Raw genomic sequence first — 16,447 nt, 5'->3', positions numbered from 1 at the left:
AAAGGTCGCTCATGGGATGAGGCTGCAGAGCCAAAGGAGTCGCGTGACTGATGATATATTCGAAGGACGAAGCTGAACTTTTTGGAGCTTGCACCTTGTAAGGTATTGGATGTCTAAAAGCGACCTGCGCCTCTCAAACAATCCGTCTCCATTATTTCAGCCTCGCAGACCCACGCGACGCGCTGACTGGGTCCAGCCACATGCAAAGTAGCTCCAATGAGTAGATACCTCAGCGCTGACGTATTTTGTGTGATTTCGTAGGTTTCAGTCTGATCATTGTACTTTAGCGTTGCTCTCGCGACGTCTCAGCCTTCTCGCTTTAAACATCTACTCCAAGCGCGACACTGCGTGCCCATTCATTCATTATCTTGATCAAAGAAAACAGAGCCTACCTACCTCCCTCCCTTTTTTGCTCATACCGACAAATCATTCCCAGCGTCTAAGACATATCCTAGGAACTACCTTGCGACTCGATCTTTGCACCATAGCGCATAAATTCGACCATTAGGATCCTTCACTCAATGATAGTCTCGACGAACTTTCACCCACAACGACTACTCTAGTCGTGCATCATGGCAGCGCAAGAGATAGACAATCCAGCTGCACCGGCGATCGCAGCTTTCACGACTCTGCTAGAAGAATTTCTTTCTCAAGCAGAGACCGCCAAACCAACATCAGCGATCGAGCCAGCTTTGCGCAAATCCGATTTCGACGACCTCTCAGGCCGAGTTTCCAGAACTGCGGACGATGTTTCCAGCCTAGCTACTGAAGGCGCTGCGTCAGCGATCGATAAAGGACGACAGTTTGCTATAATAGAGACTGCGGCTCGTAACATATTCAGTCAACTCATTGTAAACCCCGACTCTCCGGTGCGATCCGCGCCTTGCGCTGACCAAAATAGGCGACAACCACCATCGATTCTTCCGACTATGTCAAGGTGTGGAACCTCCTCGACATCCTGTCGATTCTTTCCGACGATGGACAATGTGATCCCGCGCTCTTGTTCTGGCTAGCAGAGGAACTACTGGACAGCCAAACCATAGCTGGCTGTCGTAAGATCTTTGATTTCCTCGAGTCGAGGAGAGAACGAATCACAGCAAACCATTTCAAACAAAAGCAATTGATTGTTCTTCGAACATGCAACGAGTTGCTGCGCCGACTATCACGTGCAGAAGATACTGCTTTCTGCGGTCGCGTCTTCATCTTCATGTTCCAAAGCTTTCCTCTGGGCGACAAGAGTTCTGTGAACCTACGAGGCGAGTACCATGTCGAGAATGTCACGACCTACGAGGCGACGCGGGCAGAGGACGAGTCTAAGATGGCTGTGGACGAGCCAGAAGAGCAACTCAAGGAGCAAGCAGAGTCAAAGTCCACACCCAAGTCAGCCGACGCCAAAAAGGCAGACAAAGAGAAGCCCTTATCGACAGACGAGCTTTATCCAATATTCTGGTCCCTCCAGGAATACTTCAGTCAACCCAAAAGGCTTTTTGAGACTGCCAATCTGTCGTCCTTCAAAGAGGGTCTAGCAGCCACAATGAAAGTCTTTCAGACAGTGCACAACGATTCAAGACAAAGCCTCAAACGAAAACGAGAGAGTGGAGAAGAAGATGAGAGTTCTAACACGTTCAATCCCAAATATCTCACTAGTAAAGATTTATTCGACCTGGAGGTAGTGTCTCATAACTCAGTCTGACTCGAGTTGAAGCTAACAACAATACAGATCAGTGATTTGTCTTTCCGTCGGCATATTCTTGTGCAAGCTCTCATCGTCATGGATTTCCTCATCTCACTATCAACCCAAGCACGAGAGCGACTGACAGAGGCTCTCCCCGCCAATGCCAGCGTGAATAAGGCCGTCATGTACAGTGACCAAGTCCTGAGTGACGAAGACGTAAGTGTTTCAGGAACTACGACCACAGTAGAGAGCGCTTCAGCTAACCCCTTGCTAGGCTGAATGGGCTAGTGATATGAAGAAGACTATTGCGGACTACCTCCGCCAGGGTGCTGATGGTCCATACTTTTATCGAATGGTAGAAACCGTGCTGGCTAGAGACAAGAACTGGGTTCGCTGGAAGATTGAAGGCTGTCACCCCATCAAGAGAGACCCAGTCTCGCCGGCATCCTTTCTTGAGGCAAAGGCCAACGTTCAGAAAATGGCCACCAGCAAGCGGCTAAGGTCCGTCCCTATGGGCTCTGTCTCCCTGGACTTTCTCAAGGAGGAGGATGAAGAGGCAGCGATGAGTCGACTCAAAACCAAGGAGCGCTATGAGCTACCAGAGCTCGACACATTCAAACGTAAAATTGCTGACGACGATTTTGAGATTGATATGCCAACAAACGACCAGACTAAAGCTGCTGCTATCTCTGGTAAGGCCAGCAAGAGCTGGAGAGCACTGCGAATCGCAGCGCGCTCAAAGCTTGCCGCGCTCGACAAGATAGAAGATCCTAAGAAGATTGACATCGTGTTCGAGGAGCTTACAGAAGTGGATGATATGGAGGACACTGCTGAGCCCACAGCAAGTGAAGAAGCTATGCCCGCCAACCGAGAACCTATCATCATCTCTGGCGTCACAGGCGTGGGCAAGTCAACCATTATCAGAAAACTTATGGAAGAGCGAAAGGGCGTGTTCGCTCCTGTTGTCCGCCATACCACACGAGAGCCTATTGAGAGTGAGGTTAACGACAGGAGTTTCCACTTTGTGAAGCAACAAGAATTCAACCAGCTGCGAGATGGGGACCGCTTGATAGAATCAGGTACTCGGGACGGCGTCGATTACGGAACCAGTTTCAAGGCCATCGAGGCCATCACAGAGAGTGGCAAAGTGCCAATCATCGAACTAGATGTCGAGGTAAGTCAAACAATCATCAAAAAAAAAAAGTACTTTACTGACATGATACATGTCAGGCTGCCCAATATGCCAAAGATATGGACTTTCAGGCACGCTACGTGCTCATCAAGACATCTAAACCTGAACTTCTCAAGCAGCGCCTCGAAGCTTCGGGCAAAGAAGAATCTGCTATTCAAGATATCATGAAGAAACTTTCTACAGAACTGGAGTCGAGTAAGGTCGACGAGCTGTTTGACACATCAATTATCGACGACGATGATGTTGAAGCAGTCAAGACTATTGGGAATTACATTTATGGGGAAAGTAAGGACACAGCTATGAAGGACGAGGAGGAAGATACCACCAAGAGCGCCGAAGCAAAGGAGGTCACGATGACAGAAGCATAATACCAAGATGGAGCATGTCGAAATAATCGTGTGAACTATCTGTACGTGTAGACCGATCTCAGATGAACTAGTTGGCAATGGGCAAGGCGATATTCCCAAATTTAGTGCGAACTAGGTAGTCATCGATCACAAGCATTTCGCGGTCTCTTGCACTTACAAAAAGGCAGAGCGCATGAAAACACATCAGGTTTCGGGCAAAAGACCAGCAATAACATTGAACCATCTGAGCATCTAAGAGCACAGAGACTGCACTAAGCTGTCAACAAAGTGAATGCAACAATGCACCACAGAAGCCTACCAGCAAAACACACAAGACACGAAGCAAATAAAGGATCACACGGGAATGGAAGCCTACATAAACAGGACTTTACTCCTCATCAGAGGACTCCTCCGAATCAGCCTCAGCAAGCCAGGTCAAGAAAGGCTCAGCAGCCTTGCGAACCTTCTTGGAGGTGGAGATGTCAGTGTACTTCTTGCTAGCCTTGGATCCCCACTTGGTCACGACCTCCTCGCTGATCAGGTCATAGTGGTAATAGAGCTGGAGAATTTTGACGATAGACTGGAACATCTCGGGGTGGTCAGCGGCCAGGGTACCGACAAGACGTTCGGTTCCACCGAGCAAAGCCTTTTCGTGACGCTCAGAAGTAACAAACTGTAGCACGTTAGTATGTGGATGCTTCCATAAAACCAGAATTCGGCATACCTGCTTGAGCATGCTAGCACGCTTGGGAATTTGGGCAACAATATTCTTGTCAAAGATGGTTTGGACAAGAACAAGAACACTACGATGCTTGCCCTCAATACCAAGCTCCTTGGCTTTGACATAGATGTCGATAGATTCGACCTTGTCAACGCTGCCCTTCTCCTCGGCCTGGGACTGAATCCAGTCGCCAAGCTCATCGTAGATGGTGGGGCCACCCTCGCCTTCATCATCATCATCATCGCCAATGCTGAGTTTCTGCTTGAACTCGCCGGGGAGAGAGGCCTGACGGGCCTTGACGGCTTCCTCGCTCATGTCAACAGCCCATTCATGCTCCTTGACTTCGTTCTCCTGAGCGGCTTCGGCGGCCTCGGCCGCAACCTTCTGGAACTCGTCGTCACTGCCAACGTCCTCGTCGCCGTTCTCGTTTGAGCCATTCTCAGATGCCTCATCGCTGCCAGCGCCATTCTGACTGTTGGTGCCGTTGGCAGCATTGCCGTTCTGTCGAGCCTTCTTGGCAGCCCTGCGCTCGGCCTTGTCCTTCTTGCCCTTCTTGGGCTGGTTCTTGAGGATAAAGCCACTGAGCTTGAGGCGGATATCGACATCGGTACGCTGACCGCAGGCCTTGCAGTCAAGCAGGATACGATCATCCTTAATGACAACATCGGTCTCGGGATTCTTGCATTTTTTGCAGAGAACGAACTTATTGATGAAACCATCGAGGTGATCCTGAAGCTTGGGAGCATCATGAGCACCGTTGATAATCCAACGGTCGTCTTTGGGATCAATGTTGGTCTGAGCACCAAGCTCGAAACCAAAGTACTTAATGACATAAGAACCAGGACGGGCAAGAGAGGCAGCAACGCTGCTCAGGTTGACGACGACGGTCTTGATGCCGTTTCCTTTACCTTCAATCTTGGTCTGCAGACGCTCCATCTTGTAACGATAGAAAGCATCGCTGACATCGCGACGAACGTTGACGAGAGCCATGATGGCGGTATTGAGTAGTTACTGTCTTAAAGATAGAGTTGACAGGGCAAGGCGGGTGAGCGAGGCTAGTGGTTGATAGAGTCGTGAAATGACGAGGATGTCATGTATAGACTTGGTAGCAGAAGATGACTTGAGGCTGGGCGGAGCAAGGAAGGTTTCAGTGCTCTTGATGATTTTTGATTGACATGTGGCAGACCGGATGTATGATCGGATGCTGGTGGTGATGCATAGACGACAATGGTGTCTCTAGATTTCAACCGTCAGAACTGATGTCGGGGCTACAAGGCTTTCGCGGTATGCGAAATAACTGCAGCTTGAAGAGGTGTCTGAAGACGGAGAGCTGGTCGTGCTGATACATAAACAGCAGTGTGGTTTGGCGGAAATATGTGTTCGGGGGGGGCCGATTTCGTAGGGAGCAAGCGAAGAACGGCGAAGATGGTACTCCAAGGCCAATACTACACTATTAACGATGCGAAGTTCGTGAGCCAGGTATAAGTGGCGAGGGAGTCAAGTAGGCAATGCGCGCTGCGACTGGAAGAGTCAACAGGCAAGTATGGGAGTGAGATGCGCTTGGCGCGATGAGTTCAGGGGCGCTCGGTTGAGTTGAGTTGAAATTTGCTGTCTCGATGAGATGCAGAGTGTGATGTTAAGAAGGAGGAGAAGAAGAGAAAAAGTGCAAAAGAGGAGCAACCAGGTGAGTTAAGAAGGAAGGAGGGAGGGGCGACGTTAGGGCCGACCGGGATTTTTGTTTTTTTTTTGGAAGCCCGGAAGGGACGCTAAAGAATGGGGCAAGCAAAAAAAAACCTGACACAACCTCAGATTCAGTCAACATCCATCAGAAGAACCAATACCTGTGATGTTGTGATCAAAACTGTCAGAGAATGGCCCAGATATTAACTACCTAGTACTGAAGATACTGTTTGAGACTGTTTTCTGATCCTGTGTTGCCAACAAAGAAGTTGCAAAGACTAGAGATTTCCCCCAAAAGTTTGAAACACTACCTCAGGTAATAAGAAAACTTTACTCCATAACTACCTTACCTTACCTTAAAATCTGAGTGCCCGAGGTTTCCAGGCTTGATTCCAACAGTGAGGAGGCAGATGATCAATCACTGTACTTTCAGCGCCTTACCCGGTTCGTAGCGCTCATGCCAGGTAGTGATCCACTGTTACACAGCTCGCTTCGCCGGGTGGGGCGGAGCCTGGGCTCCTGTAGGTTTGTCCTGGACTTGGGGGGCAAGAAAACATCGAACCATAATATAGGGCGTCAAAATAAACTCAGCAAAGGGTATCCTAAGTCTACACTAAGCTTATCCTAGACTTATATTAAGTTACCTAAGTATTATTATCACTTAGGATCAAGATCCTGAGTTTTCTTTCCTCCCCTAGGCTGGTAGCCTGGGCGCCTCATGCTTGACTGCCCAGCCCTTCACTCCATTCTTCATAATATTGAATTTTCCTCACACTGTACACGTGCAAGCTAGGCAGTGAACGCAACCCAACGCACTCATGCCTTTTTTCACGTTGTGAATTCGGGGGATGCAGCCGGAGAGTGACAAATACGACATCGGTGTATTCGGATTTAAAAGCCACAAACTCCAACCGACGAAGGCAATCACGATATGTTGTTTGTTTGAAGTGGGTTTTGATTGTGAGTCTCTTCTATAGACGATAGAAACACCCTCTACCCTCAGCTGTGATTGTTTGTTTGAGCTTTTCATATCCCCTATCGCCGAGTTGCCGATCCCATCCTTCAGCATATGACAATCGCACATTCTAGACTGTTTGGTGGGTGGGTGTGTGCGTGTGTGTGCTAATCGTGATTCTGATGTCCTGATCAAACTCCCGTCCCTTCGTGAATGCTCATCAACTCGTTTGAATTATAGTTCAGCCCTTCACAGGCACGAATTTAAGGAGGCATTGCTTTCCAAGAGGTCGCGAGGAAATCAGTTGATCGTCCATCGCCATAGATTCGCTCTTCATTGATTCATCTGGCTCAGTTTCGTACCGTGAATACACGTCTCGCAGCAGGGTTTTCATCTCCGCCATGGCAAGGCTGCAGCACGTGTTAACCTCTTCGTTATTTAAAGCTCGGCAGAGATACTCACTGTTTCCCGATGCATCCTCTTCCTCCACTAGAGAAGGCCCATTGGTGTCTTCGTCGGTCGGCATCTCCATCGGCCTCCAACCACCTTTCAGGGTAGAACCTGTCCGGCTCGGGGAACACATGATCATTAATTCGGTGAACCGAAAGGGCCTGGCAACTGACAACTGTCTTATGGGGTAAGGAGAAGCCATCAATGACACGGCCGCCGTGGGGAACGTATCGAGGCAATGACATTGGAATAGCGGGGAAACATCTCAGTCCCTCGTTCAGGACAGCATCTAGCATGGGCAACTCGTCAAAGTTGGCGTCAGGCTTGCTTCGAAACTCTTGTCGCAGAAGTCGTTGATACTTTATCGATCGGGGCAGTGAGAGTTCCCACATCAAGAAGCAGAGAACATCGCCGGTCGTATCGATGCCGGCGGCCATATGATCGAGACACTCGGCAGCCATGTCGATAGTATCAAGGACGCTATCCTTCTCCTTAAGCCGGTTTAGAACGGTGAAATCTGCTGCACCATCTTCTTTGGCGTTCTCGATTACAAAATTGTCGGCCAGAGGAATCAGTCGAGGTTTGGCAAAGCTAGTCAGAATGCTGGATCCAAGACGGTGAAGAATCGGGCTGTAGTACTGGACCAGACGGTCTGAGTTTCCTTGTGAGCTCCAACGTGTGATCTTTGGCATTCGAGGGCTTACTTTGAAGACTGTCATCGGCAGCAACTTGATGCATCATTTCTTCGTCGTCCTTGTTTTGCAGGCAGTTGCTTCCATATGGGTGGAACAACTGGTGCGTAACGCAATCACAAGCATATGCGTGCAACGCTGGTTTGGTCAGCTGTGCCGTTCTCCTCAATCGGTTCTGCTCCTTTTAGTCGGTACTAACCTCTCTATATCAGTTTGTTAGCATACCCTGGAGAGAAAGAACAATCTACTTACAAATACGTCTGCCGTCTTGTCAGGTGAGTCAACACAACGCTCAACAAACCTCTTGGAGCGTTCTTGTATCCCGGCCAAGGGAGCTTGCTTCATTACGTTGCTGTTGGCATATCTATCGCCAATCATCCTCCGTCGTTTCGCATGCTGGAAGAAAGTCAGCTTGGCTAAACATCACGGCTCCTAATCAGAACTTACATCGCCTTTAACCAGTGTTGAGAACATTGTTCTGTAAGGCACGGTGAGAACCAGCATCCCACTCCTATGATGTGAGTTCTTACCGCTTGCCGTAGACTTGGAAGAGGTCATAAAACTCGGTTTTGTCGTATCCGCTACCACCGGAACCATAAATCTCTTTGAGAGCATCAATCGAAGTGAATGAGACCTCATTGGGTGCGATCCTGACAACTGTGCCATATATCTTATGAAGCTCGTGAATGTATACGGTACGGTTGGCATTGAGTTCGTGCCATTTCAGTACAAGCGAGGTGAAGTTGGATATCAAGGGACCGGGAACCTTTGCCGTGGCCGAAGTCAGACGGATAATGAGATGAGTGACAACCAGGAGAGCAGCAGCTCCGAGCATGAAGCTTGGTGATAACATCAACATTGTAGCAACGTTGGTATGTTTGAACTTGACTAATTGAAGGCTGGTTCTCTCACTTCATGGAGGGAAAGAGGGAGAGTTGGAGCCAGCCATTGACCGGCTAGGTTGAGGTTCTTATCACGAGATCTGATCTGAGATAGAAGCGCTCCGATATGACTCCAACTCGTCGGGTCCAAGCCCGAATTGCCTACTTCGTGTGGGGGGGATTGCTGCGTAACCGAGAGATAAGTTGATCCATAACCAGTCACGCCCTTTAATCTTCTCTCTATTACATATCCGTATCTAGTTGTCGCTTCTTTGTCCCCTGTTGAGTAAGGTCTTCTCCACATTCTGGGGATTCCCGCGTCCACCTGCTTTTAGGATCAAAGATAACATCCATGTGGAATTGCTATCTACAAATCGTGACTTGAAAGATATGTTAATTTCTATACCCTTTCAGCATATGGCATGGCAATTTATATAGTACAACTTGTCTATGATTCATCCAGTTGCTCACGCATGCCATTCGTCCTCGTCTACTACATATACATCCATACAAACAACCAACGTTGAAAATTCCCCATATTTCAACCCCCAAACCCGACCCCGGCATCTAGGGTTTGCATATGATTCGACGCCCTATTTCATGTCATGAAGTTCAAACTACCGACTTCCGGACCTCTCACCCCTGCAAATCCCCGCATTCATGTTACCCAGACAGCTGATTGATAGTGTGGCAGAGATATGATGTCCGGATGTATAACTTCATAGCTCTGACTTCTTATCACCGCCAGGTTTCTGATGATCACCTCCCCCAAGCATGCCAGAAATCCAACTCAGGCCCGGAATCTGCATGGGAGCAGCAGGAGGATATTCCTTGCTGCCGATCTTGGTTTTGGGAGTACAAGTACACCATTCAGCCTGTGGCACTCCGTCGAAGACTTGTTGAACGTGGTTACCACACCCACGCCAGGACTTCTTCGCTACATAGGCGTCAATTCATATCTCACAAACTCGATTGACGTGGAGGAATGACAGAACTCACAGCATGTTGGGCAAGTCGCACCAAAGCACATCGAGTCAGGTTGTTCTCGTTCAGATGTGATGGTGAATGGCTAAGGTAATTGTTGGGCCACCTGTAAGCAGGTGAAGTCAGGTATTGTTGGTGTGAATGCTCGACGAATGAGTTCTTTTAGGCCTTTACGGTGCAGAGTTTTCCTCTGAGGGTTTCCATAGATTTATATATCGATGTCATCGGACCCATTACGTAGGTTGGAAGCCGAATTATAAAAGATGAAGCCATGGTCGCTGAATTAATTAATCGCCGTCTTGGAGTGAAGGTTGTCCTTATAAGCCTACCCTATATAGGTCGATGAAGATATTTGGGCTAGGGATGTTCAACATACTACCAAAAGACGACGATATGCTGCTAGGCGATGGTATTTGCTTCAATTTCATGGCACCCCAAGTTGTTCTCATACATTACACATTCTTAATTTGAAATGTCATATGTATTCGGGTCTCACGGTCACAACAATTGAGACCTGGCCTTAAGCTAGCTAGCCCTGGGCCGTTTATCGTATGGTAAGCTGAAAAGAGGAATGCTGTCCAAGTCCTGGTGCTGCCAAACTTGATACTGGATCAACACCCCCCTGTATGACAGGAAGCTTATGAGTTGCTATTTATAGTATTAAATTGCTAGGGTAGGTATGCACGGCTTGTGGGATACAGTAGTACATATACCGAGATTCAAAATTGAAGACGACCAGTTAAAAAGGCTGGATTGTAGAGCTTTCATGTGACAGCAACGAACATCACATTATACAGGACGAGTCAATGATAGAACATATTGAATACCTTTTGAGATCTTTATAACCACATGGTCGCGTTGGACTCCTACATCAATCATTAGCAAAACAACCGGCAAATACGCGGCATCGTCTTTCAACCGTAGGATCACATATTGGAACCCAACCCGCAGACACAGCCTCCTTTCAACAGAATCCAGTGCCCACAAGGCCAGTCTGGCCAGCGTGCTCCGCTCAAGAAACAAGGACCTACCGAGACGACTTCCGACAAGGCTGATGAACCGCAAGTGAGAAGTGATCAAAGCTTGAAGTCCTAGCTCTCATAAGAGGGCTTATTGCTGACATGTACAGAGTACGAGAAGCTTCGAAGTGGACGAACCCGACCTGTCTAGCCTGTCTAGAGGAGAAAAGACTCAACCAACCAACGCGATGCTGACCATCCAAAGGTTGTAGTGCATATCGGCTACGCTAGTGGATACAGTAAATGTCGGTACGAGCATCCATATTCCAGAATATGTCACCTGTAGTAGTAGAGGAGATTGGCAGATTTACATGGAACGTGCTAACGCTACTCGAGGTCTTGGCTAATATCCGATTGTCTTAACTGGAGTTGTCTCGTGCATGGTCCTATTATACCAAGAGGTAACAATCCATCTGCTTAAAAACCATCAGTCTTGGGTAGCATGTTGCAACTTTCCGTTTCGCAATCCAATTCGCGGTCTTGGTCACAAAAAATCTAGGCCTGCCTATCACCATACGAATGTACATAGTGCCGCAGGGTACCTATAGTCAGTCGAAGGCTGTGCTTTCAACGTGCGTACTCCGTAGTTAGACCTTGTCTTATTCGTATTAAGACCAGATGAACCCCATATACACGAATGAATAGCATCGGCCGCGCAATTGATCAAGTTAATAACTCGGAACACAACCCAAAGACATGTTAGCGAGTGGTACTGTGTCCGCCTTATCAGCCCTCTGCTACCCAATCTCTCTAGGGATCCAGGGATCCACGGATGGATGTTTGGTGTCAACGAGGTCTGCATAGGTAGGTACTTAGGTAGCTGGGTAGCAAGTAAGGCGCTGAACATCCACTAACCCCGGCCCATCCATGGCAGCGGGTTCAGCACGGGCACCCACCTACCTACCTCTAGGTACTCCGTAGACACAGGCAGAAAGGGATAGCTCAATCAGCTTGCGTCGTGTCCCGTCCCGTCCGCTCGGTGCCCTCCATTGCTTCTATACCTACTAGGTAGGTAGGTGGCTCAAAGAAGTACATTGCTTTGATGTACTGCCCCGATTTCGATAGTGACCTCCCTTAGTAGTTTACAGGACTTAGGTTGACTTACCTCACCTACCTTAGCTGACATTGGACTCTATCTCTCTCATCTGCGTCCCATAACTTCCGCCTGTTCCATTCTCTCCGACCTCACCTCGACACTCGCTGTGCGCGATTACCTCCTCCGAACTCCCTCCTCATCTGCCGTCCGCAACGACAATCGCAATCGCAGTATGAGGAACTTCCTCGGCAAGCACAGCAACCGATCATCGCATGCGCTCAGTGAGCCGCGAAACTCGTCCAAGACGCCTGCGACTTCAACCCCGACGAACAACAGCCAGACTCCGACAGGCGGTAGTGCTGCGACTCCTCAAGCGGCAGGCCACCAGCGTCAACCAAGCCACCAGGCTCAGCAGCAGATCCAGCAAGATCAACACTATCAAGTTCAGCAGCACCAGCAACTCCTCGACGAGGCAGACTCAGCCTCCCACGGCGCCCACTTCGGCCACTCGCACTCGGTCGGTGCCAATGCCAACGCTGCCAGTGCTAATGCGAGCGCCAACAATCCTTCCACCATAAACCCCCATTCAGCCTTGTCCTCGTCCCATAACACCGCCTTCAGCTCGAGCGAGTCCTTTGATTCACAACAGCCGCCTCCCCCCTCTCACTACCTGCAGAATCAACAGCCGCCGTTACATATCCAACATCCCCAGCAGCAGCCTCAAGGTTCGCTACCGTTACTGCCATCCCCCTCCTCCGCTTCCGCTGGCGCCCCTCCCCCGCCGCATCTTTATAGCTCGCCTTCAGCCGCCAGTAGCACAACCGGTGCTAACATTAATCAACATCCTCCTTCTTTACAGCAGCAGCAGAGTTCCAACCTTTCTAACGTCGCATTTGATCCTCATCAGCCGCAGAGCGAATTTAACGACGCTGGCCTGGGCCGTTCGCAGAGTATCCGTTATAGCGCTGCCACGCCCTATAACCTCCAGACCTCATCCGTAGAGGACCTGAACCGTTACGGCCAAATTCCACCCCAGCAGCAGCAGCAACAACAGCAGCAGCAGCAAGCACAGGCACAAGCACAAGCACAAGCACAAGCACAACAGCAAGCAGCTCCTGCTGAGAAGCGCTCGACTCGAAAATTGATTAAGGGCATATTTTCTGGGTCCAATCGTGGGGCATCCGACGGCCAGCACCACCATAGCATAAGCATCGGCCACAATAACAACCAATCCTACGATAATACTGGCGGCCTTGCACGTCGGCCTTCCAAGCGGGTGAGCAATCCACCGCCTTTCTCTTCTGAATCGTTCCTTGATTTTCTTGTCCCACCCCTTACCAGTTGTGAGCTGGAACCCCCAGTCTTCCTATCTTGTTTGTTCACTTGTCTCTTCCCCTCTCTCAGCCCAGCCCAACACCCCAATCTCACTCCCAATCTCACTCCGCCTTCCTCTCTGCTCTATCTGTCACTCAGCAAAGTACTTGGCCAGCCACAGTCGTCAAGCCCAGTCCAGAACTTGACCCAATCTCCTTTCATCATCTCTAGCCCAAGCCCAAGCCCCAGTCGTTAAACCTGGCTACTGTGCCATGCTATTGGCGTTAACCGCCCTCGCCACGTCCGCCAGCTCAAGCTGAGATCCTCAGCAGGTCCAGCAGCTCCCGGAGAGTCAACGTTTCCCTTTACCCCAGCTTTCGTCTCGCCAGGGTCTCGACGATATTAATGAACACTATACCGCGCATCAATCTAACCAGTCATCACCTTCACAGACTTCACGAATTTCGCTCCACAACACCATTCGCCAAGTCTCTGGTGAAGCAGACCAACAGCAACAGCAACATCAACAGCAGCAGCAGCCTTCTTACGAGGACCCCGCCTATCACCAGAACCAGAGCCAGGCCCCGCTACAGCAGCAGCAGCTGCACCAACAGCAGCCGCAAACCCACGTTCAGGTACATACGGAGGACCAGCAACCACAAAGCACTTACGAGACGAACGTGTACGACCAGCAACAATCACCTCTCAACCCACCACAGCATTCGCCTTCGCAACAGCCTTATCAGTTCTCAAACGCTCAACAGCAAGGCAACTATCACCAGGGTGGTAACCAAGGTGGAGATCTCCGATCAGTTCCCGCACACTTGGGCCCCAGCGCACAGTTTCAGAACCCTGAAACAGTCTCTCAGTTCTCGCATGAATCGCCTGTCGCCGACTCGGACCAGCGTTCGGCCAAACTGCAATCAGCAACCAACTCTCCCGCTGTGAACCACGCCCTGTATATACAGAATCAAGGTTCAACCCCGAGCCTTCCTCCTGCTCAACAGACAGCCACTCAGCCGCAGCAACCCGGTATGGCACCACCGACTGGAGGACCTCCATCCGCGCGCCGTCCTGACTCCGACAAGCTGCGTGGGCAGGCCGATGTCCCCGGTGGCCCGCCCCCCACTTACCGTCCCGCCAACTCTATGAACAACATGAACCCACTACCTCCCGTGCCGCCACAGTCGGCCGGCCAGTCACCGGCCTACCGTAGCGATCGCCCATCTCCCTATGAGGGTCAACCCGTAGATCAAGGAAGGGACAGCCCCCAGCCAGTATCTGCAGTTCCCGCTGAGGCTGGCGAAAATGACAAGTCTTTTAAGGATCTGTGTAAGTAGAGACCAGAGGAATCTCTGCTTAGGCGCTGAGAGTACAGCATACTGATTGATTGTTTACAGTAACTAAATACAAGAACGTCAAGAGACTCTACTTTGATGGCAAGGGACAGATTGAGGCCCTGAATGGTCAAATCGTGCATCTCCAGAATGCAGTCGCCAACCAGCGCATGTCGCAATCGCGTACCGCTCTCGATGACAGTGAATACTCGACACGATTCAACCGACTCAATGGTGCCATTAACAACCTCTCGTTCAATATTCGAAAAGATTGGCGGTGCGTGCCGCAATGGCTCGACAAGTATGTCAGCACAGAAGCACTCAAGACAGGAAAGGCTGAGATGACAGCTATTGGACGCGCTGTGATCTCACGTTGGATTATGGAGGAGGTGTTCAACAAGTGTTTCCACCCTGGATTGGATGCGCAGCTGAGCCAATCTCTCAAGGAGATTGAGCTGGGCATTCGAAGCAACACGCATACTTTGACTAGTCAGGAAGAGTTCGACGCCCTGACGAACAAGATTGTGAGCTGGCGGATGACATCATTGGACGGTTTGCACCGACAGCTCAACTCAGCAGCTGCGAACGATAATCGCAATGCATTTATCGCCAAGTCAACGGCATCCCTGACTAGCTGTCTTTACCAGTTCCTTTGCAACCCGCCACCACCTGGCGTGGATGGTAGCGCATCAATGATCGTGGAGCTTGCGGTGGGCATTGCAGCCAACCTTCCCCTGGAGAGTCGGGATGTGGCCATTACCTACCCGTTGCCTGGAGAGATCGTCCAGCCGCATGTGATGGAGGTTGAGAAGGCTGCCTTGCCAGTATTGGAGGCTCAGAAGGGAGAGGGAGAGGGCGACGACAAGGACGGCGACGACGAAAAGAGCGGCAAAGCTAAGACTGGTACGTTGAATAATGCAGCCCCGCCCGAGAGCGGGGAGGGTAACGATGCTTCAAAGAGCGCAATGAAGGATGCTGACAAGGACACTTTTGTAGCGGCCCTGCCGAAGGACTCGAACAGGGTGCGATTCGCAGGATTTATGGCGTTGGAAGTACGAGGGAGACAAGTTCTGATGAAGGCGCCTGTCTGGACTCTGTGAAGACAGGTCAAGTACTTTGAGTATTGATGACTCTATTACGATGAAGCTCAGGGAAACGAGCAATTAGTGCCATGCGTTGGGTGAAATGGCGAGGCGACAGTAGATATCCGGAGAGAGAACAAGGGCCCGAGAGTTGACTGAGGGTCAATGGGGTTGTGACAACATGACCTCGAACAGAGCAAGATGGGACAAAGGATCACGAACGGTATGAGGATGGTTTTTTTTTTTTCTTTTTTTTTTTTTCTTTTTCTCTAGGGATACTGGATGCAGACCCTTATTTTGTAAATACATACATGTTACCATGAGACGAGCAGTCCATGCATGATGCGACAAGGATTCCCTATTGGCATCTGGCTGCATATACAAAATCAGTTTAGAGTAATGAAAAAGGCTCCGAATCACGTTCTTTGAGTGCGATGAAGGTGCCTGACTGACTTGGAGTAGGATGGATGATGCAAGTTAATCGCTTACCGTATTTGGACTTGACGCAAGATGAGTCGAAGGGTCCAAGCTACTATTGGATACCTGCTAAGGTAACTACCTAGTACCTTAAGGACCTACCTACCTACTAGGTACTCAGGGCTGAATTCTACGAGCCTCATAAGATCCTTGGGATAGGGTACCTAGGGGTACTAAGCTTCTGGGGGATGGGGTACTTGATAGACGGCCAAGGAGTCACTTCCATTCAAAAAGAGTCATCCTACCTACAGTAACAAATATCCATATACCTTGCCTTGTTGATTTATTAAGCAGGGTCCTTTTCACCTTACAGTACCCGCCCAATCCATTGTGGCGAGGTTCCTGAGCAATCTGCTGCAAGTGAGTCATCAGGCTCATAGGTTATGTACCTTGCTGTTTTCAGACGGGGCGTGCTTAGGGGGCTGAGAGCAAATTTAGCGACAACCTGAGGGACCTTTTAGTTGCTGATTGCCTGAGCTCCACTATCTGATCCAGAATGGAACCGCATCCAATTACATAAATAACGGCGAGAGCTCCCCCCGCTCCAAAGAAAAAGAAGAAGGAGGGGCAAGAAAGCAAAACCAAACCAGACGAAGAAAAAAAAA

At 49.8% G+C, this 16,447-nt stretch overlaps 4 protein-coding genes across 4 annotated transcripts; 2 read left to right on the top strand and 2 right to left on the bottom strand.

Annotated features, from left to right (window-relative positions):
• Positions 1 to 572: 572 nt before the first annotated feature.
• On the top strand, positions 573 to 3,235 carry J7337_009723 (uncharacterized protein; the record flags this gene model as incomplete). Its single annotated transcript, XM_044827318.1, has 5 exons — positions 573 to 869; positions 902 to 1,669; positions 1,721 to 1,891; positions 1,950 to 2,849; positions 2,906 to 3,235. The coding sequence occupies 5 exons, from the start codon at positions 573 to 575 to the stop codon at positions 3,233 to 3,235; spliced, it is 2,466 nt and encodes an 821-aa protein (XP_044677912.1).
• Positions 3,236 to 3,602: 367 nt separating this feature from the next.
• J7337_009722 (uncharacterized protein) lies at positions 3,603 to 4,925 on the bottom strand (the record flags this gene model as incomplete). Its single annotated transcript, XM_044827317.1, has 2 exons — positions 3,603 to 3,887; positions 3,939 to 4,925. 2 exons carry the CDS (start codon positions 4,923 to 4,925, stop codon positions 3,603 to 3,605), a joined length of 1,272 nt encoding a protein of 423 aa, XP_044677911.1.
• A 1,886-nt stretch (positions 4,926 to 6,811) lies between these two features.
• On the bottom strand, positions 6,812 to 8,571 carry J7337_009721 (uncharacterized protein; the record flags this gene model as incomplete). The annotated part of the gene is made up of 6 exons (XM_044827316.1): positions 6,812 to 6,980; positions 7,033 to 7,672; positions 7,725 to 7,812; positions 7,965 to 8,108; positions 8,160 to 8,190; positions 8,243 to 8,571. 6 exons carry the CDS (start codon positions 8,569 to 8,571, stop codon positions 6,812 to 6,814), a joined length of 1,401 nt encoding a protein of 466 aa, XP_044677910.1.
• Positions 8,572 to 11,864: 3,293 nt separating this feature from the next.
• Positions 11,865 to 15,383, top strand: J7337_009720 (uncharacterized protein; the record flags this gene model as incomplete). Its single annotated transcript, XM_044827315.1, has 3 exons — positions 11,865 to 12,908; positions 13,399 to 14,278; positions 14,347 to 15,383. 3 exons carry the CDS (start codon positions 11,865 to 11,867, stop codon positions 15,381 to 15,383), a joined length of 2,961 nt encoding a protein of 986 aa, XP_044677909.1.
• Positions 15,384 to 16,447: the final 1,064 nt, after the last annotated feature.

The sequence above is a fragment of the Fusarium musae genome, chromosome 7 (assembly GCF_019915245.1).
Source record: "Fusarium musae strain F31 chromosome 7, whole genome shotgun sequence".
Lineage (NCBI taxonomy): Eukaryota > Fungi > Ascomycota > Sordariomycetes > Hypocreales > Nectriaceae > Fusarium > Fusarium musae.
This window is presented reverse-complemented; position numbering and strand designations above follow the sequence as displayed.